The following is a 26,568-nucleotide window of genomic DNA, read 5'->3' on the forward strand; positions in this document are numbered from 1 at the left end:
CGCAGAGCTGTATGATCAGTGCCACCACCTCCTCGCAGAGCTGTATGATCAGAGCCATCACCTTCTCTCCGCAGAGCTGTATGATCAGAGCCACCACCTCCTCGCAGAGCTGTATGATCAGTGCCACTTTCTCCCCGCAGAGCTGTATGATCAGAGCCATCACCTTCTCCCCACAGAGCTGTATGATCAGAGCCACCTTCTCCCCGCAGAGCTGTATGATCAGTGCCACCACCTCCTCGCAGAGCTGTATGATCAGAGCCACCTTCTCCCCGCAGAGCTGTATGATCAGAGCCATCACCTTCCCGCAGAGCTGTATGATCAGTGCCACCACCTCCTCGCAGAGCTGTATGATCAGAGCCATCACCTTCTCTCCGCAGAGCTGTATGATCAGAGCCACCTTCTCCCCGCAGAGCTGTATGATCAGTGCCACCACCTCCTCGCAGAGCTGTATGATCAGTGCCACCTTCTCCCCGCAGAGCTGTATGATCAGAGCCACCACCTCCTCGCAGAGCTGTATGATCAGAGCCACCTTCTCCCCGCAGAGCTGTATGATCAGTGCCACCACCTCCTCCTCGCAGAGCTGTATGATCAGAGCCACCTTCTCCCCGCAGAGCTGTATGATCAGAGCCACCTTCTCCCCGCAGAGCTGTATGATCAGAGCCATCACCTCCCCGCAGAGCTGTATGATCAGTGCCACCACCTCCTCGCAGAGCTGTATGATCAGTGCCACCTTCTCCCCGCAGAGCTGTATGATCAGAGCCACCACCTCCTCGCAGAGCTGTATGATCAGAGCCACCTTCTCCCCGCAGAGCTGTATGATCAGTGCCATCACCTCCTCGCAGAGCTGTATGATCAGAGCCACCTTCTCCCCGCAGAGCTGTATGATCAGAGCCATCACCTCCTCCCCGCAGAGCTGTATGATCAGAGCCATCACCTCCTCCCCGCAGAGCTGTATGATCAGTGACACCACCTCCTCGCAGAGCTGTATGATCAGTGCCACCTTCTCCCCGCAGAGCTGTATGATCAGAGCCATCACCTTCTCCCCGCAGAGCTGTATGATCAGAGCCACCTTCTCCCCGCAGAGCTGTATGATCAGAGCCACCTTCTCCCCACAGAGCTGTATGATCAGAGCCACCACCTCCTCCACGCAGAGCTGTATGATCAGAGCCACCACCTCCTCCCCGCAGAGCTGTATGATCAGTGCCACCACCTCCTCCCCGCAGAGCTGTATGATCAGAGCCACCACCTCCTCGCAGAGCTGTATGATCAGAGCCACCTTCTCCCCGCAGAGCTGTATGATCAGTGCCACCACCTCCTCCTCGCAGAGCTGTATGATCAGAGCCACCTTCTCCCCGCAGAGCTGTATGATCAGAGCCACCTTCTCCCCGCAGAGCTGTATGATCAGAGCCATCACCTCCCCGCAGAGCTGTATGATCAGTGCCACCACCTCCTCGCAGAGCTGTATGATCAGTGCCACCTTCTCCCCGCAGAGCTGTATGATCAGAGCCACCACCTCCTCGCAGAGCTGTATGATCAGAGCCACCTTCTCCCCGCAGAGCTGTATGATCAGTGCCATCACCTCCTCGCAGAGCTGTATGATCAGAGCCACCTTCTCCCCGCAGAGCTGTATGATCAGAGCCATCACCTCCTCCCCGCAGAGCTGTATGATCAGAGCCATCACCTCCTCCCCGCAGAGCTGTATGATCAGTGACACCACCTCCTCGCAGAGCTGTATGATCAGTGCCACCTTCTCCCCGCAGAGCTGTATGATCAGAGCCATCACCTCCCCGCAGAGCTGTATGATCAGAGCCATCACCTCCCCGCAGAGCTGTATGATCAGAGCCATCACCTTCTCCCCGCAGAGCTGTATGATCAGAGCCACCTTCTCCCCGCAGAGCTGTATGATCAGTGCCACCACCTCCTCGCCGAGCTGTATGATCAGTGCCACCTTCTCCCCGCAGAGCTGTATGATCAGAGCCATCACCTTCTCGCAGAGCTGTATGATCAGTGCCACCACCTCCTCGCAGAGCTGTATGATCAGTGCCACCTTCTCCCCGCAGAGCTGTATGATCAGAGCCACCACCTCCTCGCAGAGCTGTATGATCAGAGCCACCTTCTCCCCGCAGAGCTGTATGATCAGAGCCATCACCTTCTCCCCGCAGAGCTGTATGATCAGAGCCACCTTCTCCCCGCAGAGCTGTATGATCAGTGCCACCACCTCCTCGCAGAGCTGTATGATCAGAGCCACCACCTCCTCCCCGCAGAGCTGTATGATCAGAGCCATCACCTCCCCGCAGAGCTGTATGATCAGAGCCATCACCTTCTCTCCGCAGAGCTGTATGATCAGAGCCACCACCTCCTCGCAGAGCTGTATGATCAGTGCCACTTTCTCCCCGCAGAGCTGTATGATCAGAGCCATCACCTTCTCCTCGCAGAGCTGTATGATCAGAGCCAACTTCTCCCCGCAGAGCTGTATGATCAGTGCCACCACCTCCTCGCAGAGCTGTATGATCAGAGCCACCTTCTCCCCGCAGAGCTGTATGATCAGAGCCATCACCTTCCCGCAGAGCTGTATGATCAGTGCCACCACCTCCTCGCAGAGCTGTATGATCAGAGCCATCACCTTCTCTCCGCAGAGCTGTATGATCAGAGCCACCACCTCCTCGCAGAGCTGTATGATCAGTGCCACTTTCTCCCCGCAGAGCTGTATGATCAGAGCCATCACCTTCTCCCCACAGAGCTGTATGATCAGAGCCACCTTCTCCCCGCAGAGCTGTATGATCAGTGCCACCACCTCCTCGCAGAGCTGTATGATCAGAGCCACCTTCTCCCCGCAGAGCTGTATGATCAGAGCCATCACCTTCCCGCAGAGCTGTATGATCAGTGCCACCACCTCCTCGCAGAGCTGTATGATCAGAGCCATCACCTTCTCTCCGCAGAGCTGTATGATCAGAGCCACCTTCTCCCCGCAGAGCTGTATGATCAGTGCCACCACCTCCTCGCAGAGCTGTATGATCAGTGCCACCTTCTCCCCGCAGAGCTGTATGATCAGAGCCACCACCTCCTCGCAGAGCTGTATGATCAGAGCCACCTTCTCCCCGCAGAGCTGTATGATCAGTGCCACCACCTCCTCCTCGCAGAGCTGTATGATCAGAGCCACCTTCTCCCCGCAGAGCTGTATGATCAGAGCCACCTTCTCCCCGCAGAGCTGTATGATCAGAGCCATCACCTCCCCGCAGAGCTGTATGATCAGTGCCACCACCTCCTCGCAGAGCTGTATGATCAGTGCCACCTTCTCCCCGCAGAGCTGTATGATCAGAGCCACCACCTCCTCGCAGAGCTGTATGATCAGAGCCACCTTCTCCCCGCAGAGCTGTATGATCAGTGCCATCACCTCCTCGCAGAGCTGTATGATCAGAGCCACCTTCTCCCCGCAGAGCTGTATGATCAGAGCCATCACCTCCTCCCCGCAGAGCTGTATGATCAGAGCCATCACCTCCTCCCCGCAGAGCTGTATGATCAGTGACACCACCTCCTCGCAGAGCTGTATGATCAGTGCCACCTTCTCCCCGCAGAGCTGTATGATCAGAGCCATCACCTTCTCCCCGCAGAGCTGTATGATCAGAGCCACCTTCTCCCCGCAGAGCTGTATGATCAGAGCCACCTTCTCCCCACAGAGCTGTATGATCAGAGCCACCACCTCCTCCACGCAGAGCTGTATGATCAGAGCCACCACCTCCTCCCCGCAGAGCTGTATGATCAGTGCCACCACCTCCTCCCCGCAGAGCTGTATGATCAGAGCCACCACCTCCTCGCAGAGCTGTATGATCAGAGCCACCTTCTCCCCGCAGAGCTGTATGATCAGTGCCACCACCTCCTCCTCGCAGAGCTGTATGATCAGAGCCACCTTCTCCCCGCAGAGCTGTATGATCAGAGCCACCTTCTCCCCGCAGACTGTATGATCAGAGCCATCACCTCCCCGCAGAGCTGTATGATCAGTGCCACCACCTCCTCGCAGAGCTGTATGATCAGTGCCACCTTCTCCCCGCAGAGCTGTATGATCAGAGCCACCACCTCCTCGCAGAGCTGTATGATCAGAGCCACCTTCTCCCCGCAGAGCTGTATGATCAGTGCCATCACCTCCTCGCAGAGCTGTATGATCAGAGCCACCTTCTCCCCGCAGAGCTGTATGATCAGAGCCATCACCTCCTCCCCGCAGAGCTGTATGATCAGAGCCATCACCTCCTCCCCGCAGAGCTGTATGATCAGTGACACCACCTCCTCGCAGAGCTGTATGATCAGTGCCACCTTCTCCCCGCAGAGCTGTATGATCAGAGCCATCACCTTCTCCCCGCAGAGCTGTATGATCAGAGCCACCTTCTCCACGCAGAGCTGTATGATCAGAGCCACCTTCTCCGCGCAGAGCTGTATGATCAGAGCCACCACCTCCTCCACGCAGAGCTGTATGATCAGAGCCACCACCTCCTCCCCGCAGAGCTGTATGATCAGTGCCACCACCTCCTCCCCGCAGAGCTGTATGATCAGAGCCACCACCTCCTCCCCGCAGAGCTGTATGATCAGTGCCACCACCTCCTCGCAGAGCTGTATGATCAGAGCCACCTTCTCCCCGCAGAGCTGTATGATCAGAGCCACCACCTTCTCCTCGCAGAGCTGTATGATCAGAGCCACCTTCTCCCCGCAGAGCTGTATGATCAGTGCCACCACCTCCTCGCAGAGCTGTATGATCAGAGCCACCACCTCCTCCCCGCAGAGCTGTATGATCAGAGCCATCACCTCCCCGCAGAGCTGTATGATCAGAGCCATCACCTTCTCTCCGCAGAGCTGTATGATCAGTGCCACCACCTCCTCGCAGAGCTGTATGATCAGTGCCACTTTCTCCCCGCAGAGCTGTATGATCAGAGCCATCACCTTCTCCTCGCAGAGCTGTATGATCAGAGCCACCTTCTCCCCGCAGAGCTGTATGATCAGTGCCACCACCTCCTCGCAGAGCTGTATGATCAGAGCCACCTTCTCCCCGCAGAGCTGTATGATCAGAGCCATCACCTTCCCGCAGAGCTGTATGATCAGTGCCACCACCTCCTCGCAGAGCTGTATGATCAGTGTCACCACCTCCTCGTCGCAGAGCTGTATGGTCAGAGCCACCACCTCCTCCCCGCAGAGCTGTATCATCAGAGCCATCACTTCCTCCCCGCAGAGCTGTATGATCAGAGCCATCACTTCTTCCCCGCAGAGATGTATGATCAGAGCCATCACTTCCTCCTCGCAGAGCTGTATGATCAGTTCTCGGACTTGTAATGATTTTAATATAACAGACGCTGGTCGCAGTTTCAGGATGGGGGGTGGGGTGATCTGATGATAATGCGGGAGCTGCAGTGTACAGCGCTATATACGGGGACATTTCAGCACAGATACACCAGCTGCTCCAGCAGCGGCAAATAATCAATAAGCGCCTCAGAAAAGTGGGGTCGAGATAACACTGGTATAGCCCCCCTATTAATATTACCCAGATGTCTCGGGTTATAAGGACAACTCCAATAAACATACAAAACCAAAGAAAGGAGTGAACCAGTCCCACAAAACATAATACAAATCAATAATGCTTTATTATTACAGAAAATTATATCCACAAAAATACATAAAACACATAAATCCAGTAAACTGCTGTCATAGCAAATATAGAAGGAAATCAAGAAGGGAACATACCGGTAAGCTGGATAGCCTACAGGGGAACTAGTACATCCACAGGGAAGCACATAACAACAATAACTGGTCAAACACATCAACCCTTATTGGCCACTTTATTTCATGAAAGAACCAGTGGAGCGCAGGGGGCGTGTTTCCCAGAGACCAATGAGGACGCGCACCGGAGCATAAATACCCTGCTCCCGCCGCTGCGCTCATCACATCTGTGCACGACACGTCTATACAGAGTCATGGCCAGAACTAAGCAGACCGCTCGTAAATCCACCGGAGGGAAAGCTCCCCGCAAGCAGCTGGCCACTAAAGCCGCCAGGAAGAGCGCTCCCGCCACTGGTGGAGTGAAGAAGCCGCATCGTTACCGGCCGGGAACAGTCGCTCTCCGTGAGATCCGCCGCTATCAGAAATCCACCGAGCTGCTGATCCGTAAGCTTCCCTTCCAGCGCCTGGTGAGGGAGATCGCCCAGGACTTCAAGACCGATCTGCGCTTCCAGAGCTCGGCCGTCATGGCTCTGCAGGAGGCCAGCGAGGCTTATCTGGTGGGGCTGTTCGAGGACACCAACCTGTGCGCCATCCACGCCAAGAGGGTCACCATCATGCCCAAAGACATCCAGCTGGCCCGCCGGATCCGTGGGGAGAGAGCTTAGATCTGCCCCGACAGCGACCACAACACAAAGGCTCTTTTCAGAGCCACCAAATCCTCCCACAAATGAGCCGAGTCCTGAACGGTCCCTCTTCTGCGCGTATTCTCCGTGTAGGAAGCGCAGGCACGGCCGATCAGTTAATAGACGGCGGCTGCTGCTTCAGATATTGTAGGTGATCAGCGATATTAGTTATTAAAGGACGGGGTAAAGTGTGTACAGTGCACAGCCCAGGTCTGTGGTGGTGGATGTGCGGTTCCTGTACAGCACAAAGTAAAGGGGTGGATCTGCAGGAACGCGGTCACTAAGGAGTTAATGGAGTAAAAGTAATCGGTGATTGGTCGGTTCCTGAGCACGGTTCTTTAGGCTGATGTTTTGTGGTCATTTACCGATCCGGTGGATTTGAAATTGCTGCTCGCGCTCCCGAGGATCATAACCGATCACAATCTGCTGTCGCACGCGCTGGGTCCTAGTGCCGCCTCCTCAGTCCTGCGGCTTTAGGTTGTTTTCTATTTTTCTGATCGGAGATCTCTGCGCTTAGTTTCTGTTAATAACCTCATTTGTCCCCCAGATCGGTTAAGGCGCCTTTATGTGAATCTATTCTGCCTGACACTGATCTGAGCAGATCCCTCCGTGTGCTGCGATGGTCGCTACAGATCACATTTGTGGTGGGTCGTTATGTAATTCTGGAATATTTGACTTTTCCCATCTACTCCAGGGCTGGAGCCGCAGGGGGACTGGTTACATGCAGCTCCCTGCTCTGAGGGACTGGTAATGGCCGGCACCACGTGTAATGATGAGTGACTGCCGGGGAGCAGATGAGTTCTCTGTAGATCATTGTCCCTAAAATATACTTTTATTCTACTTTCTAACATTTGGCAGAAGCTGGAAACTAGCAACAGAAATAACAATGAAAAAAATCTAGATGACCAACAGATCGAGCAGCGGCGCCGAGATTAGAAGAATAGAGAAGCGGGAAAATAAGAGCACAATAAGCGGGAAATTCAAAATTAGCAACTGTTCTGTGCTCAACCAATCAGAGACTAAAGGGAGGAGCTAACTGTAAATTCAGTACCAGAAATCTCGCCCCGGAAACGCGTCATCTCTGCGGTTCTCGCTCCGGTCCGCTCACTCTCTATATAAAGGAAGGACTCTGCGCCGATCATTCATCGTGTTCTGCTGACTACGTGGAAGATGTCTGGTCGCGGCAAAGGAGGGAAAGGTCTCGGGAAGGGCGGCGCCAAGCGGCACAGGAAGGTGCTCCGTGATAACATCCAGGGCATCACCAAGCCTGCCATCCGCCGTCTAGCTCGCAGAGGAGGCGTCAAGCGCATCTCCGGCCTCATCTATGAGGAGACTCGCGGTGTCCTGAAAGTCTTCCTGGAGAACGTGATCCGTGACGCCGTCACCTACACCGAGCACGCCAAGAGGAAGACCGTCACCGCCATGGACGTGGTGTACGCGCTCAAGCGCCAGGGCCGCACTCTCTACGGCTTCGGTGGTTAATTGTGTTCTGTCCTCACAACCCAAAGGCTCTTATCAGAGCCGCCCACATCTCAGTGAGAGGCTGCACCTGACTGCTCGGATCTGACTTCTGCTCTCCCCTGGTGCTATCGCTGTAATGCTGGTACAATGCTCATCAGTGCCGACTTCTCCGCATACTACGGGGTCGGAAATCTTACATTGTGGCGGATGGTAATTCTGACACTGCTCCGCGGTCCCGGTACCGTCCTCTGATGCTGTGTGGGCGGATGGTTCTGTTGCTCTTATCAGAGCCGCCACATTGATAAGAACAAGCTGTGATCTCCGCTGTGTGATGCGGCATCTGCTGTAATATGCGCCACCGGCGGCTAAACCGGAAGATCATCGGATGGAATATCCACAGCTATATACATTTATATTTCCGCACTGGGCACTTACTGCACTATACCGCTGTATCACAGTGTGCAGCACTATATGGGGGTACAAAGAACTGTTCGGAAAGATGCATTACTGTATAGAGGTGATTATTCGTATTCACATGTAAAGCGCCATGGAATAAATGGCGCTATAAAAATGTATAATAATAATAAAAATTATTTCTACATGGAAGGTTCACAGCTGTATGTGGGGATTTCTGCATTACAGGGGGCATACAGCGGTATACAGATGGGCACTGCATTGTTATATGGAGGTATACAGAATTACACGGGGTTCCCAGCACCATCTGGAGACATTACTGCAATATACGGAGTGTAACATGTCGGCGCTGCACTGTAACTGTCTGCATAATGTGGCACAATCATTTGTCAGTAAGTTGTAGTATATGGGGGTACTGTGCACTATACAGATGAATAGCAGCACTATATTGGAGTATACTGCAGCACATGAAGGGTAAACAGAGCTACATGAACACATAGAGCACTATATGAGGGTGCACTGCGGTATATGGCGCTTCACAGCACTATTTAGATGTATTCAGCATTATAAGTGCTTTACAGCGCTATATGGAGGGTGCTGAAAAGCGAAATATCAGCTGCAGAACCACCAATGAGCTGCAGTGGGCGGAGCGTAAGACGGTCCCATTGGTCACATGACTTCATCACCCAATAGCACGGCGGTCTGACAGCAGCGCTCATCTGCATGGCCGGGCTATAAATTCCGCCGCTCTGGGAGGCGCAGGATCATTATTCTTCTCACTTGTGCTGAGACCGGTCTCATCATGCCTGATCCCGCCAAGTCTGCGCCTGCGCCCAAGAAGGGCTCCAAGAAAGCCGTGACCAAGACTCCGAAGAAGGACGGCAAGAAGCGGAGGAAGAGCAGGAAGGAGAGCTACGCCATCTACGTGTACAAGGTGCTGAAGCAGGTGCACCCCGACACCGGCATCTCCTCCAAGGCCATGGGCATCATGAACTCCTTCGTCAACGACATCTTCGAGCGCATCGCAGGTGAAGCCTCCCGCCTGGCTCACTACAACAAGCGCTCCACCATCACCTCCCGGGAGATCCAGACCGCCGTGCGCCTGCTGCTGCCCGGAGAGCTGGCCAAGCACGCCGTGTCCGAGGGCACCAAGGCCGTCACCAAATACACCAGCGCCAAGTGATCGGCTCCGTGCTCTGCTCCTCACCCCACAGCCTCGCTATAAGAGCCACCCACAGCCTCGCTATAAGAGCCACCCACAGCCTCGCTATAAGAGCCACCCACAGCCTCGCTATAAGAGCCACCCACAGCCTCACTATAAGAGCCCCCCACAGCCTCACTATAAGAGCCCCCCACAGCCTCACTATAAGAGCCACCCACAGCCTCACTATAAGAGCCCCCCACAGCCTCACTATAAGAGCCACCCACAGCCTCGCTATAAGAGCCACCCACAGCCTCACTATAAGAGCCACCCACAGCCTCGCTATAAGAGCCACCCACAGCCTCGCTATAAGAGCCCCCCACAGCCTCACTATAAGAGCCCCCCACAGCCTCACTATAAGAGCCCCCCACAGCCTCACTATAAGAGCCCCCCACAGCCTCACTATAAGAGCCCCCCACAGCCACACTATAAGAGCCACCCACAGCCTCACTATAAGAGCCCCCCACAGCCTCACTATAAGAGCCCCCCACAGCCTCACTATAAGAGCCACCCACAGCCACACTATAAGCCCCCCACAGCCTCACTATAAGAGCCACCCACAGCCTCACTATAAGAGCCCCCCACAGCCTCACTATAAGAGCTGTGGCTGCTCCGGTGTCCTCTCCCGTCTCCCCGATGTGTCTGCTCGCACCGCCCGGGGCTCTGCACCTGGTGATGAGGGAGATGGGGAGAAAACCTCAGGAATAATAATCTGGGCATTTCTTAGCGAGTTGCTGTGTATTCAAGGACTTCTCTTATTTAACCCCTTGCTGCACAGATCTCGGCATTCTGGGGGAACATTTATTATGATTCCTGTTCTCCACTTGCTGTGATGTGCCCGTGTGTCTGACATGGAGACGATCAGATCGTCCCTTTCCCATCACAATCAATATTGTGGAGACGATATACTGGTCAGGGACGTATCCTACAAGAGACATTTCAGGGAAGACCAATTCTGCCCTTCCCAGCAGATCCCACCATGTCTCCCCATTATAGATCAGTCCTACGGCTGCAGGCAGGAAGTCAGTGATGGGAAATGTACGATCATGTGTAGATCCTCATAGTCTATAATCTTGCGAGCAGGGCCCTCATTCCTCTTGGTATCTATTTTGAACTGTGCTTTCTGTTATGCTGTAATATCTATTGTCTGTACAAGTCCCCTCTATAAATTGTAAAGCGCCGCGGAATATGTTGGCGCTATATAAATAAAATTATTATTAAGATTGCTGAGAGTTCCCTGCTCAGAACATTACCCTGTGGTGTCGGGATCTCACAGGTCAGGTAGTTACATTATCGGCCGTCACATCCTCCTCACAGGATCCCTGCTCAGTTACTGATCGTCCTTCTGTTCTATCACTTTTCCTCCCCGCTTCATCCAGTGTCAGGACTGGCGTCTCTCGGGCAATATATCCACATGTAGAAGCTCCGAGAATGAGGAGGGGAACAACGATTCTTAGGAGAAATATCCCAATATAATCGCAGGATAAGATCCTCTAGCACCGGATGTAATGATGTATAACGAATGTCACAGATCTCGGAGGAGACTGTTCAGGGTGACAAACGGAGAAGCCAAAAACAAGAGTCAGACCCAAACGTCAACCACCATCAGCAAAAATGAAAATAGTGGGTCCATCAATGATCGGGTGCCACCATGTGCCCGGAAAGCAAAGGGTTAATATAACATGAGATAAAATCACTGCAGTGCAGAGAGCTCCGATCACAAATCTGACTGTAAGATGCCCAAGTACTGGTGACCTCATCATAGCACAAATGTCACTAATGCCGGGAATATAAGGACTGATCTCCTGCAGAAGAGCCAGGAAAAAAGAGCAAGTGGGATGAGTCCTGGCCCGGGGTTAATGGAATGTTCTCTGTGAAAACCGAAGATCCTGAGGACGGGGCCGGTGTCGGGCTGTGTCTATGCCGGTGTGAGATCCCCTGTGCGGCTGCCTGTAATATCCGCAGTGGTCACAGCCTGGGCAGTGTCCGTTATATCCTCCTGACATATACTGGGGCGGTGTCTGCTCCCCTTACTATTTTTGATCTCCCGTCATTCATCTTGGAACTGGTCCGCTGACGTCGTGTGATGCGGTCTCTTCATATTGATCTATAAAATATAACACGGATTTACAGGGGAACAGGCTGTACAGTAATATTCTCCTGATCAGATCCGTGTGGGGTGAATAGGGCAGCGAATATTCACAGGGGATGTGGCTGTGTGAGGCAGCTGGATAGACGGACGCCCTGTGTACCGGGTACGGAGACTCCTGTGTGATGACCACGTCCCGGACACTAATGTTTCGGATGGATGGCGCCTCTGAAGACTATTATTACCTCCCCAGAATAATAATGGCCACCGATAAGAAAACCGATCCCCGTGTTTGGGGGCAGACAGATGGGAGGACAGGACCCGGTATTATCGGTGATCGCCCCTCCAGCAGAGGGGCCGGTAATAATCCGACGGACAAAGAACAGAGATTGAGCGGGAAATTCAAAACCATCAACGGATCTGCAATAAGCCAATGAGCGAGAGACATCCGCAGGCGCCGACCAATCCCAGATACAGGAATATCCGCCTCCATTTAACTCTTTAGTGGCCGTGTGTGCTGACCCCCACTACACACTCGCTTTACAGATCCGGCGACTTCCCCCACCCGAGACCCGGCAGCGTCACATCAGGCTCCGGGCAGAACATAGGAGACTTGTCTCAGTCAGGCTGTGATAGGATCAGCGCGGACACCACAGGGGATCTGCACAGGATAATAAGCGGGTGAGAGAGGAGCCTCCTCCTGTGCAGATGGAGCGGAGGAGAAGCACTGACAGGGATTAACCCCTCACCCGCCGGACTGTCATTGTAATTTATTGCTGATAGCAGTCACAAATTCAACAAGTGCAAACTACAAATCAACAGAATATTTCTGCATTTCCTTCTGCTCCATGACAAATATCTGTTTTCACCCCTTATCTATTCTGTTCAAAACAAACGTTTTCTATTGGGTGAGAAACTCATTTGAGCAAGGAGCAGTAATAAGCTCCGCCCTCGGCAGCTCATTGGCGGTTCCTCAAGACTCTTCCTGATTGGCAGCTTCAGATTCATCCAATGACAGGAGAGGAGGGCGGAGCAGCAGACTATACAAGGCGACACAACACGGTCTCTTCTCCATACGATTTTCTGTCTTTAGTTATCGGCATCATGTCTGGACGCGGCAAACAAGGAGGAAAGGTCCGTGCTAAGGCCAAGACCCGCTCATCCCGGGCAGGACTGCAGTTCCCAGTTGGCCGTGTGCACAGGCTTCTCCGCAAGGGCAACTACGCTGAGAGAGTCGGCGCCGGCGCTCCGGTCTATCTGGCCGCTGTGCTGGAGTATCTGACCGCTGAGAGCCTGGAATTGGCCGGCAATGCTGCCCGGGACAACAAGAAGACCCGCATCATCCCCCGTCACCTGCAGCTGGCGGTGCGCAATGACGAGGAGCTGAACAGGCTGCTGGGTGGGGTGACCATTGCCCAGGGGGGCGTCCTGCCCAACATCCAGGCCGTGCTGCTGCCCAAGAAGACCGAGAGCAGCAAGGCGAGCAAGAGCAAGTGAGCGCTGCCGCCAATCTCTACCAAACCAAAGGCTTTTCTAAGAGCCACCCACACCGTCACCACAAGTGCCGGCGCCGCCTATCTCGGGGGTCCTCACGTGAGGCTGATGGTACATACACCATTGACGCCACCATTTCGTGTGTTGGTGCACATATCCACAGAATAATAGGAGATGAATGGGTCAATCCCACACGGAGTCTCAGACCCTCAGGTGGAGTGTTATTATTATTTATTGTTATATTTGTTCCATGGCGCTTTACATGTGAGGAGGGGTATACATAATGAAAACAAGTACAATAATCTTAAACAATACAAGTCATAACTGGTACAGGAGGAATGAGGACCCTGCCCACGAAGGCTCACAATCTACAAGGGATGGGTGAGAATACAGTAGGTGAGGGTAGAGATGGTCATGCAGCGGTTTGGTCGATCGGTGGTAACTGCAGGTTGAAGGCTTGTCTGAAGAGGTGTGTCTTCAGGTTCTTTTTGAAGGTTTCAATGGTAGGCGAGAGTCTGATGTGTTGTGGTAGAGGGTTCCAGAGTAGGGGTGATACGCGAGAGAAATCTTGTATACGATTGTGGGAAGAGGAGATAAGAGGGGAGTAGAGTAGGAGATCTTGTGAGGATCGGAGGTTGCGAGTAGGTAAGTACCGGGAGACGAGGTCACAGATGTATGGAGGAGACAGGCTGTGGATGGCTTTGTACGTTAGGGTTTTATAGTGGAGTCTCTGGGCAATGGGGGGCCAGTTAAGGGATTGACAGAGGGGAGAGGCCGGGGAATAGGGGGGGGACAGGTGGATTAGTCGGGCAGCAGAGTTTAAAATAGATTGGAGGGGTGCGAGAGTGTTAGAGGGGAGGCCACAGAGCAGGAGGTTGCAGTAGTCAAGGCGAGAGATGAGGGCATGGACTAGGGTTTTTGCAGATTCATGGTTGAGGAATGAACGGATTCGGGAAATATTTTTGAGTTGAAGTCGGCAGGAAGTGGAAAGGGCTTGGATATGTGGTTTGAAGGAGAGATCAGCATCAAGGATTACCCCGAGGCAGCGAGCTTGTGGGACTGGGGAGAGTGGGCAGCCATTTACTGTAATGGATAGGTTCGTTGGGGGGGGTCGCTTGAGATGGGGGAAAGATGATGAATTCTGTTTTGTCCATGTTAAGTTTCAGAAATCTAGCGGAGAAGGATGAAATAGTGGACAGACATTGAGGGATTCTGGTTAGAAGGGAGGTGATATCTGGTCCAGAGATGTAGATCTGTGTGTCGTCAGCATACAGGTGATACTGAAAGCCATGAGATTCTATGAGCTGTCCCAGGCCAAAGGTGTAAATTGAGAAGAGCAAGGGCCCAAGGACTGAACCTTGTGGGACTCCGACAGATAGGGGGCGAGGTGAGGAGGTGGTGTGTGAGTGGGAGACGCTGAATGTCCGGTCTGTTAGGTATGATGAGATCCAGGATAGGGCCAAGTCTGCGATGCCAAGGGAGGAGAGGGTTTGTAATAATAGGGAATGGTCCACTGTGTCAAAGGCAGCCGACAGGTCGAGGAGGAGGAGGACAGAGTAGTGTCGCTTGCACTTGGCGGTTAAGAGGTCATTGGTGACTTTAGTTAGGGCAGTTTCAGTGGAATGGTGTGACCGGAAGCCAGATTGTAGGCGGTCAAAGAGGGAGCAAGAAGAGAGATGGGAGGACAGTTCAAGGTAGACGTGTTGTTCCAGTAGTTTTGAGGCAAAGGGGAGAAGTGATATAGGGCGATAGCTAGATACAGAGGATGGGTCAAGAGAGGGCTTTTTGAGGATAGGTGTGATTGAGGCGTGTTTAAAGCTTGAGGGGAAAACACCAGTTGTTAGTGATAGGTTGAAGAGATGGGTTAGGGTTGGGATGAAGATTGTGGTGAGGTTTGGGATGGGAGTGGGTCAAGTGCACAGGTGGTGAGATGCGATCTTGAGAGTAGAGTGGAGAGTTGATCTTCTGTAATGGTGGAGAAGTTGGTTTTGGAGGTGGAGGGCTGGGAAATCGGGAGGAAGAGCTCTGGGGGTTGTTGACCAAAACTGTCTCTAATACTATCAATCTTCTGCTTGAAAAATGAGGCAAAGTCTTCAGCAGAGATAAGTGGGGAGGGAGGAGGTGCTGGGGGACGGAGGAGAGAATTGAAGGTGTTGAATAACTGTTTAGGGTTGTGAGAGAGAGAGGAGATGAGAAGTAGGTTTGTTTAGCTGTGGCGAGTGTGGTCTTGAAAGTAGTGAGGGACTGTTTGAATGCGATGAAGTGCTCATTAGAGTGGGATCTTTTCCATCTGCGCTCAGCAGCCCTGGAAGCTCGCCTCAGTTCTTTGGTCAGGCTGGTGTGCCAGGGCTGTCTATTGATTTTGCGAGCTTTGGTATGTGTAAGTGGGGCAGCAGATTCCAAAGCTAGAGCTATTGTGGTGTTATATAGAGCAGCAGCGTCATCCGCATTGTGTATGGAACTTATGCCTGTGAGGGGGAGGAGGGATTCAGAGAATGAGTGTAGGTCAAGATGTTTAATATTTCTGCGAGGGTGTGAAAGTTTGTGGGGTGGGGATTGTAGACATGGAGTGGAGAGAGATGAGAATGTGACAAGGTTGTGGTCAGAAAGTGGAAGAGGTGAGTTAGAGAGGTTAGATAGAGAGCAGAGGCGGGTGAAGATGAGGTCCAATGTGTGACCGTCTTTGTGAGTGGCTGCAGAAGACCATTGAGTGAGGCCGAAGGAGGAAGTGAGAGTTAGAAGTTTAGTGGCAGCTGAGAGGGAAGTGTCAATGGGGATGTTGAAGTCACCCATGATGATAGTGGGGATGTCCGCAGAAAGGAAATGAAGTAGCCAGGTGGTGAAGTGGTCAAAGAAGATGGTGGCTGGCCCTGGGGGGCGGTAAATGACAGCCAGTTGGAGGTTGGTGGGGGAATAGATGTGCACAGAGTGCACCTCAAAGGAAGGGAGGGTGGCAGTGGGATTGGGGTGAAGGAACAGTTATCTGACAGGAGAAAACCAACTCCTCCGCCATGTTTGCTGCTGGGGCGGGGTGTGTGGGAAAGGTGGAAGCCACCGTAAGAGAGTGCAGCAGGGGAGACTGTGTCAGAAGGGGTGAGCCAGGTTTCGGTGATGGCGAGGAAGGAAAGTTTGGTAGTAACAAAGAGATCATGGATGTAGGAGAGCTTGTTGCAGACAGAGCGGGCGTTCCCTGTTAGTGGGACTGGGGAGGCGGGGGATGTGCAAATGGGTATAAGGTTAGAGAGGTTACGGACGTTTGTGCTAGAGCGAGTGTCGTCTGCGAAGCTCGCAGGAAATGTCCCCTCATTAGTGTCTGATACTCCGCGCTGAGGTCTACATGTAGTTAGGACCTGCCGGAGTATCGGACCGGGCGGGTGATTCTCCTCATCAGTGACGGCGCCTTCTCTGGGAGGACAGGACTCCGCGCTGTTCCGGGTGTGACCGGATTGTGATCTCCGCTATCAGCAGTGACCGGTAACAATCCTCCCGAGATTATGAGCAGGAAATTCAAATCTCCCAACGGATCCTGTGATCAGACAATGAGCGGGCAGCCTTGGGAAAGCTCAGCCTTGAAAATAGGAAGTTTAATGGAGGAGAGACGTCTACGTACATCAGGCACACATACGTGTCTCCTCCGTTTAACTTCTTATTTCCCGTGTTCCAGCTGATCTTTCATTATCAGAGTATCCACAGATGCGGCACCTTCACCCCAGGCCCCGGTAGCGCTGTGTCCCCTATACACCGCAAACAATGTATACACTGTAAATATATATATATATATATATATATATATATATATATATATATATATACACAGGAAAGGGGCTGTAGAGGGCAGAACCAACACCTGTGTTCCCCGTACACTGCACTAACTGGATATATATCTACGTGACAGGACCTCCAATCACTCCGCCGCGGCTGCAGGACCTCGAAGCACATGTACCCGGCTGTCGGATCTGCCCCTCCACAGCTGTTAGATCTGGAAATGCGCTGTCCTGCTGCCAGACCTCCAAACGCACCTGCTCGGCTGTCGGACTTCGAAACACACCGTGACTTTGGTAAAGGTGTTTACGGTTTGGCTAAGGATTCCTATATGTCACAAATATTGGAGATGGGACCGTCCCTACCGTGCCCTTACACTATAGAGCTGCCATCTAGCAGAACCTCAGCTTCCATCTCAGACGCTCTGGTTACATGTGAAGGAGTCCGGCTTTTCCAGGCCTTATTTATTTGTCTTTGTGACTGTGACCGGCCAGTGGCATTGAAGGCTTGTGAAATCCTTCTCGCCGTGTAGCCCAAACTGCAATGGGGACACCGATCCCTCCGAACAGCATGGAAGGGACTGGCTGGAGCACACGATAACAGAAACGCAAAAGGAAGGCGGGGACGGTGCTGGGGACCGGCAGGAGCGCCCACCAGAATGGGCCACTGGGGTCATAAAGACAATGGATTTGGATAACATGAAATGCTCCTTGCCGAAAAACAGCGATTATCTTCGCTAGACTCCCCTGCCACTGCTGCAGGACGTCAAAACCACTTTATGGGGGGATGCAAGATGCATATTGCTACTGGTGTGGATGTTAGAGGGACTTTTCTTAATCAGATTTCACTGCCAAAAATGCCTTTGTGCTGTAATTGGCAGTGGATCCGACCTGGTATTTCATACAGTGCCCTACTGGGACCCAGGAGCCATCATACAGCTACTCAGTAACCGACCTGCAGCATTTATTGGGTTCACTGCCCTAACGCCTAAGAAGGAAGTCCTGGTTGTAAGAGAGTAAATGCCTCTGGCACTATAGAGGACAATGTAGTAGGGATCATGTTTCTGTTACTGTTTTTTTAACCCGTTTGCTGCCAGTACAGTTTTCACATTAAGACAAACAATGAAAAAGAAGCAACCCCCCCCCTAATAATTTGTACTTTACAATTAAGGGCCCATTCCTGTGATTTTGCATTACTAAAGCATAACATGATATGTAAAAAAATGCATAAAAATGTGTCTTTTTGGTTTGTGAAGGGAGAAATGAAAGTAAAAGAGATGCGCCTGTCATATTGTATGTGACGTGACGGAGGGTTAAACAGTAACTGTGGGGGCATCCTGCTGTGTGGGTATCTTACTGTGTAGGGGGCATCATACTATGTGGAGGGTAACTGTGGGCATCATCCATTGTGGAGGGTATGATCCATCGTGATCTGGAACAGTAATGACAATATTTGGGATACCCTCAGTCATAAGGGAAGGAAATTGCATATAATAGAAGCTGGAAAAGATAATTGCAGAAACTGAACAATGAGCGGGAAATTCAAACTTCCCAACAGTTCTGTATTTAGCCAATCAGCAGAGGAAGGGAGGGGCAAATGTAGATTATGTAAGCCCCGCCCTGGAAAGCGTCATCTCTGAAGTTCTCTCTCTGGTCCATTCTTCCTCCATATAAAGGAGCAGTCCGTGCTGTCCAGGAATCAGTTTTTGCTCACTGACTGCAGAAGATGTCTGGTCGCGGCAAAGGAGGAAAAGGTCTCGGGAAGGGCGGCGCCAAGCGGCACAGGAAGGTGCTCCGTGATAACATCCAGGGCATCACCAAGCCTGCCATCCGCCGTCTAGCTCGCAGAGGAGGCGTCAAGCGCATCTCCGGCCTCATCTATGAGGAGACTCGCGGTGTCCTGAAAGTCTTCCTGGAGAACGTGATCCGTGACGCCGTCACCTACACCGAGCACGCCAAGAGGAAGACCGTCACCGCCATGGACGTGGTGTACGCGCTCAAGCGCCAGGGCCGCACTCTCTACGGCTTCGGAGGTTAATTGTGTTCTCTTCTGTCCTCACAACCCAAAGGCTCTTATCAGAGCCGCCCACATCTCAGTGAGAGGCTGCACCTTCCTATTCCTGCGCTATGGTTCCTGGTGGTCTTAAAATCTAGGTTAATAAATGGTTTAGAAACCTTTCACGAGCCACAAACCTCTTCGTGTAAGGCTAAATGTACCTCGCTGTGCTGTGATCTTCTGTCTCCTGTGCGCTGGTGACTTCTCTACGCTCTTATGTGATTTCGGCAGTGAACAAGGCAAACGCATGTGCAGAAAGACGGATGATGATACCTGACACTAACGGATAAACACTGTTCCGCGGTCCCGGGTACCGACCTCTGATGCTGGGTATGGGCGGATGGTTCTGTTGTAGCTTTGGGTGTTTGAATTTCCCGCCTTGTGGCTTCAGTTTCTTCCTGCAGCTCGTGGTGTCAGGACTGGCGGCTGTAGGACGATGTTTGTGTACAATGATGGCTTGTTCTGAATGAGTGCCTCACATGTATCTAGGCTTCCCAGATAAGGGAGCAATATTCACTGGATAGAGCTGGAGCTCAGCAGAGCTGTGGGTTCCCGGTGGAAGGAGTGAAGCCGCATTATCCAGATTCTGGGATGTGCCTGCAGTGTGTGATCTGGGACCAGGGTCTTTTCCATTATCTTGACCTAGAAAGACTTACCTGGTTTTCCCAAGCAGATCCCTCTACAGCTCTAATAACGGGCAACTCCCGGCGTTTTCTAAATCTGATGTTGTCCTAAGATGCTGCTTTTATTGGGCGCTGATTAGTATCGGGCGCAGCGTCTCTGCAGGGCACAATATCCCCCGTGCGGCTGCCTGTAGTATCGGTCACAGCCTGGGACGTGTCTTCTATACTCTCCCCTCTTATTTTCCTCCCCGTCTTTCCATACTAGAGCCGGCACCGCAAACTTCGGGTGATGCGGTTTGTTCTCATTGATCTATTACATAAACCTCACAGATTTATGGGGGCTATATCCGCACACTGCCTCCCAGAGACCCCTCTATGCAGACAGTACAGACCCCGGAGTGATGCGGTTACTACAGTCCTGCCGTGAGATGAATGTGTTGATTCTGCTACTTGATGTTATACTGAACAGGGGGCAGCGGATATTCACAGGGGATGTGGCTGTCTGAGGCAGCTGGATGGACGGACGCCCTGTGTACCGGGTACGGAGACTCCTGTGTGATGGCCACGTCCTGGACACTAAGGTTTCGGATGGATGGCGCCTCTGAAGACTATTATAACCTCCCCAGAATAATAATGGTAACCGATAAGAAAACCGATCCCCGTGTTTGGGGGCAGACAGATGGGAGGACAGGACCCGGTATTGGTGATCGCCGCTCCAGCAGAGGGACCGGTAATAATCCGACGGACGAAGAACAGAGATTGAGCGGGAAATTCAAAACCATCAACGGATCTGTAATCAGCCAATGAGCGAGAGACATCCGCAGGCGCCGACCAATCCCAGATACAGGAATATCCGCCTCCATTAACTCCTTAGTGGCCGTGTGTGCTGACCCCCATTACACACTCGCTTTACAGACCCGGCAGCGTCACATCAGGCTCCGGGCTTTCTCTCTCTCTCGCAGGCAGAGCTGATCAATCCTTCATGTCAGCACCTCTCCAGAATGAGGCTGATGCACTAGATTTTCTCGGCACCGCCATCCGCACGTGGGGTGCTGCTGTAATCCCGTTCATTATCCTCAATTTTCCTCTGCACATCTCCACATCCAGCCAAGTGATCGCTGGGACCAGTATACTCATCAGCATTGCCAATACTTCGATATGTAGCAAAGGAGGAGTGGTGTAAAAATTTGGGGGGCATTTTGAGGGCAACCCAAACGTTGTGTCCCACCAAAAAATGCCCCGGTTGACCCAAATCATTCTGAAAAAAATTACCACACACTCTTAAAGTGTTCCTCTACACACCCTGCGAATTTGTGGTCGACAGACCCAAGCCGGGCTGAGCAGTGACCCTGCGCACCATAGACTTCAATGGGCAGGGTCACTTTGGGGAGTCTCTGCTCAGCCCAATTTGTGGCTATCAACCACACATTTTCAGGTTGTGTAGCGTACCGTAGCTCTAGTAGACCAGTGCTGTAAAAATTTGGGGGACATTTTGAGATCACCCCAAAAATATGCCCACCCCCAAACTTCTGAACAAATTAACCTACACTCTTGAATTGTTCCTCTACACACCCTGAAAATGTGGGGTTGATAGGCACAAATCAGGCTGAGCAGTGACACTGTGCGCGATAGGCTTCAATGGGCAGGGCAGCTTTGGGGGGTAACTGCTCAGACCAGATTGGGGCTATCTACCTGAAATTTTCATAGTGTGTAGAGGAACAATTCATTAGTTGGGCTATTTTTTCAGAATTGTTAGGTTAATAGGAAGGAGGCTTTTTTTTTTTTTTGGGGGGGGGGGGGGGCATAACTTTTGGGGTGCCCTCAAAGTGCCACCCTCAATTTTTTACACTATTGGTTCGCTAGGGGTACTCTACACACCCTGAAAATTTGGGGTTGATAGCCCCCACATCGTACAATCAGCTCCCTGTGCGATAGACATTGGAGTAAAGGTCCCTGTGATGGAGACAAGAGCCGGGAACAGGAGGAACGAGCTCCCGCAGCAGATTTATCTCCCCGGTACACAGTGAGGTGCAGATCGGGAGGACGGCGGCGATGATCCTAATCTGAAAGAATGTTTCGGCACTCAAAATTTATATGCTTGAAAAAAAGAAAATTTTATTGGAGATATATGTTTCAGAAAATCGTTGTAACGTTTCGGTCATAACATTGACCTTCGTCAAACTGGAGTACATAAAACAGAAAGAGATAATATCTTAATATAATACAATCAGTGTCCATCAAAAATGGAAATACAGTATTGAACCAAAATTCATATCAATAAAAATACAAAAGAATATTTTTGGAAAAAAGAGAACAGTTCTAGTCTGGTCTAGATAAGACGTTAAATCGGTGATGATTAGCTGCAGAACAGTTTCACATAGATTTAATATAAATGTTATATGGCATAATATATGTTCTGATAATAGGTTTACACAGGACAATTGAGATCACATTAGTCATGATTTTTTTTTATATATCAGATGTCTCCAATTCTGAGAGGAAATATTGAAAAAAACAACCAAGTAAAAACAGAAAATAAAAAATAAAAAAAGGAAAGAAAAAAATAGATGGACTTAGGTCTTACCAAGTATATTAAACGTGCATAATCATGTGTGCGGTCCTATTTATCTCTGTGAGTGGGAAAGGACCATCTATGTCCTAATCCTAAAGACAAAGAAACGGAATACCTAATTGTACTAAACTGGTATATCAAGATAGGTGATATTCACAATCAGAAACATCGGGCAGGTGATTGCAATCAGCCCCCGATGTGGATCATCTACTGATGTGCAACACGTGTCCCCCCCAATACTCTGCACTTATGGGGTACAGTGATATCACAGGTCAGGGAGGGGGCAGTCAGCGGAGGCCGTCGCCTGTGTTACCCTTCTGGGTTCTCAGCAGCTCCAGCTCGTCCCCACATCGTACAATCAGCTTCCTGTGCGATAAACATTGGAGTAAAGATCCCTGTGATGGTGACAAGAGCCGGGGACAGGAGGAACGAGCTCCCGCAGCAGATTTATCTCCCCGGGTACACAGTGAGGTGCAGATCGGGAGGACGGCGGCGATGATCCCGGGATATTCTCTCCGCTCTTTCCCGGCATCTCTGCTAGTGACGGCTACAAATGGCCGGTGGAGATGTTGGAGAAGGGGAGGCGACGGAGGAAGCGCGCTCTGCTGTCCGGTGTTAGCCGGTAAAGGGCTTTTATCCCGGGCAGGGAAACACAAGGGGAGAGCGGAGCTTAACCCGGACTCAGCTGGGAGGAGGCGGGGCCTGTGTCCAGTGTCAGCCAATAGAAGCTCAGGACGGTGCAGCTCAGCAGCCAATCAGTGCGCAGTAAGCCTGTACATATAACAGGCGCCTCCAGCTCCGGCCTCAGTATTTTCCTTCCTGTCAAGAAGTATTTTCGTTTTGCTTCTGCAGCACATGATGGCAGAGACCGCGCCAGCCGCCGCTCCACCTCCCGCAGAACCGGCCGCCAAATCCAAGAAGCAGCCGAAGAAATCCGCCGCCAAGAAGAGCAATAAACCCTCCGGCCCCAGCGTCTCCGAGCTGATCGTGAAAGCCGTGTCCGCCTCCAAGGAGCGCAGCGGGGTGTCTCTGGCCGCCCTGAAGAAGGCTCTGTCTGCCGGAGGATACGATGTAGAGAAGAACAACAGCCGCCTGAAGCTGGCCGTCAGGTCTCTGGTCACCAAGGGCGCCCTCCTCCAGGTGAAGGGCAGCGGCGCCTCCGGGTCCTTCAAGCTGAACAAGAAGCAGGAGACGAAGGACAAAGTGGCCAAGAAGAAGCCAGCAGCTGCGGCCAAACCCAAGAAACCCGCTGCTGCCAAGAAAGCCGCCAAATCTCCGAAGAAGCCCAAAAAGGCTCCGACCGCGGCCAAGAAGAGCCCGAAAAAGGCCAAGAAGCCCGCAGCTGCCAAGAAAGCGGCCAAGAGCCCCAAGAAGCCGAAAGCCGCTCCCAAGCCCAAGAAGGTGACGAAGAGTCCGGCTAAGAAGGCGGCCAAACCCGCCAAGAGTCCGGCTAAGAAGGCTGCGAAAGCCAAGAAGCCCGCGGCTAAGAAATAAGCTGCAGCCCCTGTTCTGTTACCACAAAGGCTCTTATAAGAGCCACCACCTCCTCCCCGCAGAGCTGTATGATCAGTGCCACCACCTCCTCCCCGCAAAGCTGTATGATCAGTGCCATCACCTCCTCCCCGCAGAGCTGTATGATCAGTGCCACCACCTCCTCCCCGCAGAGCTGTATGATCAGTGCCACCACCTCCTCCCCGCAGAGCTGTATGATCAGTGCCACCACCTCCTCCCCGCAGAGCTGTATGATCAGTGCCACCACCTCCTCCCCGCAGAGCTGTATGATCAGAGCCATCACCTCCTCCCCGCAGAGCTGTATGATCAGAGCCATCACCTTTTCCCCGCAGAGCTGTATGATCAGAGCCACCTTCTCCACGCAGAGCTGTATGATCAGTGCCACCACCTCCTCCTCGCAGAGCTGTATGATCAGAGCCACCACCTCCTCCCCGCAGAGCTGTATGATCAGAGCCATCACCTCCCCGCAGAGCTGTATGATCAGAGCCATCGCCTTCTCCCCGCAGAGCTGTATGATCAGTGCCACCACCTCCTCGCAGAGCTGTATGATCAGTGCCACCTTCTCCCCGCAGAGCTGTATGATCAGAGCCATCACCTTCTCCTCGCAGAGCTGTATGATCAGTGCCACCACCTCCTCGCCGAGCTGTATGATCAGTGCCACCTTCTCCCCGCAGAGCTGTATGATCAGAGCCATCACCTTCCCGCAGAGCTGTATGATCAGAGCCATCACCTTCCCGCAGAGCTGTATGATAATACAGTAGGTGAGGGTAGAGATGGTCATGCAGCGGTTTGGTCGATCGGTGGTAACTGCAGGTTGAAGGCTTGTCTGAAGAGGTGTGTCTTCAGGTTCTTTTTGAAGGTTTCAATGGTAGGCGAGAGTCTGATGTGTTGTGGTAGAGGGTTCCAGAGTAGGGGTGATACGCGAGAGAAATCTTGTATACGATTGTGGGAAGAGGAGATAAGAGGGGAGTAGAGTAGGAGATCTTGTGAGGATCGGAGGTTGCGAGTAGGTAAGTACCGGGAGACGAGGTCACAGATGTATGGAGGAGACAGGCTGTGGATGGCTTTGTACGTTAGGGTTTTATAGTGGTGTCTCTGGGCAATGGGGGGCCAGTTAAGGGATTGACAGAGGGGAGAGGCCGGGGAATAGGGGGGGGACAGGTGGATTAGTCGGGCAGCAGAGTTTAAAATAGATTGGAGGGGTGCGAGAGTGTTAGAGGGGAGGCCACAGAGCAGGAGGTTGCAGTAGTCAAGGCGAGAGATGAGGGCATGGACTAGGGTTTTTGCAGATTCATGGTTGAGGAATGAACGGATTCGGGAAATATTTTTGAGTTGAAGTCGGCAGGAAGTGGAAAGGGCTTGGATATGTGGTTTGAAGGAGAGATCAGCATCAAGGATTACCCCGAGGCAGCGAGCTTGTGGGACTGGGGAGAGTGGGCAGCCATTTACTGTAATGGATAGGTTCGTTGGGGGGGGTCGCTTGAGATGGGGGAAAGATGATGAATTCTGTTTTGTCCATGTTAAGTTTCAGAAATCTAGCGGAGAAGGATGAAATAGTGGACAGACATTGAGGGATTCTGGTTAGAAGGGAGGTGATATCTGGTCCAGAGATGTAGATCTGTGTGTCGTCAGCATACAGGTGATACTGAAAGCCATGAGATTCTATGAGCTGTCCCAGGCCAAAGGTGTAAATGGAGAAGAGCAAGGGCCCAAGGACTGAACCTTGTGGGACTCCGACAGATAGGGGGCGAGGTGAGGAGGTGGTGTGTGAGTGGGAGACGCTGAATGTCCGGTCTGTTAGGTATGATGAGATCCAGGATAGGGCCAAGTCTGCGATGCCAAGGGAGGAGAGGGTTTGTAATAATAGGGAATGGTCCACTGTGTCAAAGGCAGCCGACAGGTCGAGGAGGAGGAGGACAGAGTAGTGTCGCTTGCTCTTGGCGGTTAAGAGGTCATTGGTGACTTTAGTTAGGGCAGTTTCAGTGGAATGGTGTGACCGGAAGCCAGATTGTAGGCGGTCAAAGAGGGAGCAAGAAGAGAGATGGGAGGACAGTTCAAGGTAGACGTGTTGTTCCAGTAGTTTTGAGGCAAAGGGGAGAAGTGATATAGGGCGATAGCTAGATACAGAGGATGGGTCAAGAGAGGGCTTTTTGAGGATAGGTGTGATTGAGGCGTGTTTAAAGCTTGAGGGGAAAACACCAGTTGTTAGTGATAGGTTGAAGAGATGGGTTAGGGTTGGGATGAAGATTGTGGTGAGGTTTGGGATGGGAGTGGGTCAAGTGCACAGGTGGTGAGATGCGATCTTGAGAGTAGAGTGGAGAGTTGATCTTCTGTAATGGTGGAGAAGTTGGTTTTGGAGGTGGAGGGCTGGGAAATCGGGAGGAAGAGCTCTGGGGGTTGTTGACCAAAACTGTCTCTAATACTATCAATCTTCTGCTTGAAAAATGAGGCAAAGTCTTCAGCAGAGATAAGTGGGGAGGGAGGAGGTGCTGGGGGACGGAGGAGAGAATTGAAGGTGTTGAATAACTGTTTAGGGTTGTGAGAGAGAGAGGAGATGAGAAGTAGGTTTGTTTAGCTGTGGCGAGTGTGGTCTTGAAAGTAGTGAGGGACTGTTTGAATGCGATGAAGTGCTCATTAGAGTGGGATCTTTTCCATCTGCGCTCAGCAGCCCTGGAAGCTCGCCTCAGTTCTTTGGTCAGGCTGGTGTGCCAGGGCTGTCTATTGATTTTGCGAGCTTTGGTATGTGTAAGTGGGGCAGCAGATTCCAAAGCTAGAGCTATTGTGGTGTTATATAGAGCAGCAGCGTCATCCGCATTGTGTATGGAACTTATGCCTGTGAGGGGGAGGAGGGATTCAGAGAATGAGTGTAGGTCAAGATGTTTAATATTTCTGCGAGGGTGTGAAAGTTTGTGGGGTGGGGATTGTAGACATGGAGTGGAGAGAGATGAGAATGTGACAAGGTTGTGGTCAGAAAGTGGAAGAGGTGAGTTAGAGAGGTTAGA

The 26,568-nt window shown here is 52.0% G+C and overlaps 4 protein-coding genes across 4 annotated transcripts; all 4 read left to right on the top strand.

Annotated features, from left to right (window-relative positions):
- The first annotated feature begins 5,954 nt into the window (after window positions 1-5,954).
- Window positions 5,955-6,365, top strand: LOC138646135 (histone H3). Its single transcript, XM_069735598.1, has one exon. The coding sequence runs from the start codon at window positions 5,955-5,957 to the stop codon at window positions 6,363-6,365; it is 411 nt and encodes a 136-aa protein (XP_069591699.1).
- A 2,660-nt stretch (window positions 6,366-9,025) lies between these two features.
- Window positions 9,026-9,441, top strand: LOC138645929 (histone H2B 1.2). The gene has a single exon (XM_069735407.1). The coding sequence runs from the start codon at window positions 9,061-9,063 to the stop codon at window positions 9,439-9,441; it is 381 nt and encodes a 126-aa protein (XP_069591508.1). The 5' UTR covers window positions 9,026-9,060.
- A 3,186-nt stretch (window positions 9,442-12,627) lies between these two features.
- LOC138646136 (histone H2A type 1-like) lies at window positions 12,628-13,045 on the top strand. The gene has a single exon (XM_069735599.1). The coding sequence runs from the start codon at window positions 12,653-12,655 to the stop codon at window positions 13,043-13,045; it is 393 nt and encodes a 130-aa protein (XP_069591700.1). The 5' UTR covers window positions 12,628-12,652.
- Window positions 13,046-22,859: 9,814 nt separating this feature from the next.
- Window positions 22,860-23,571, top strand: LOC138645931 (histone H1C-like). Its single transcript, XM_069735408.1, has one exon. It carries the CDS (start codon window positions 22,910-22,912, stop codon window positions 23,546-23,548), a length of 639 nt encoding a protein of 212 aa, XP_069591509.1. The 5' UTR covers window positions 22,860-22,909; the 3' UTR covers window positions 23,549-23,571.
- The last annotated feature ends 2,997 nt before the right edge of the window (window positions 23,572-26,568 follow it).

This window comes from Ranitomeya imitator, chromosome 7 (genome assembly GCF_032444005.1).
Source record: "Ranitomeya imitator isolate aRanImi1 chromosome 7, aRanImi1.pri, whole genome shotgun sequence".
Lineage (NCBI taxonomy): Eukaryota > Metazoa > Chordata > Amphibia > Anura > Dendrobatidae > Ranitomeya > Ranitomeya imitator.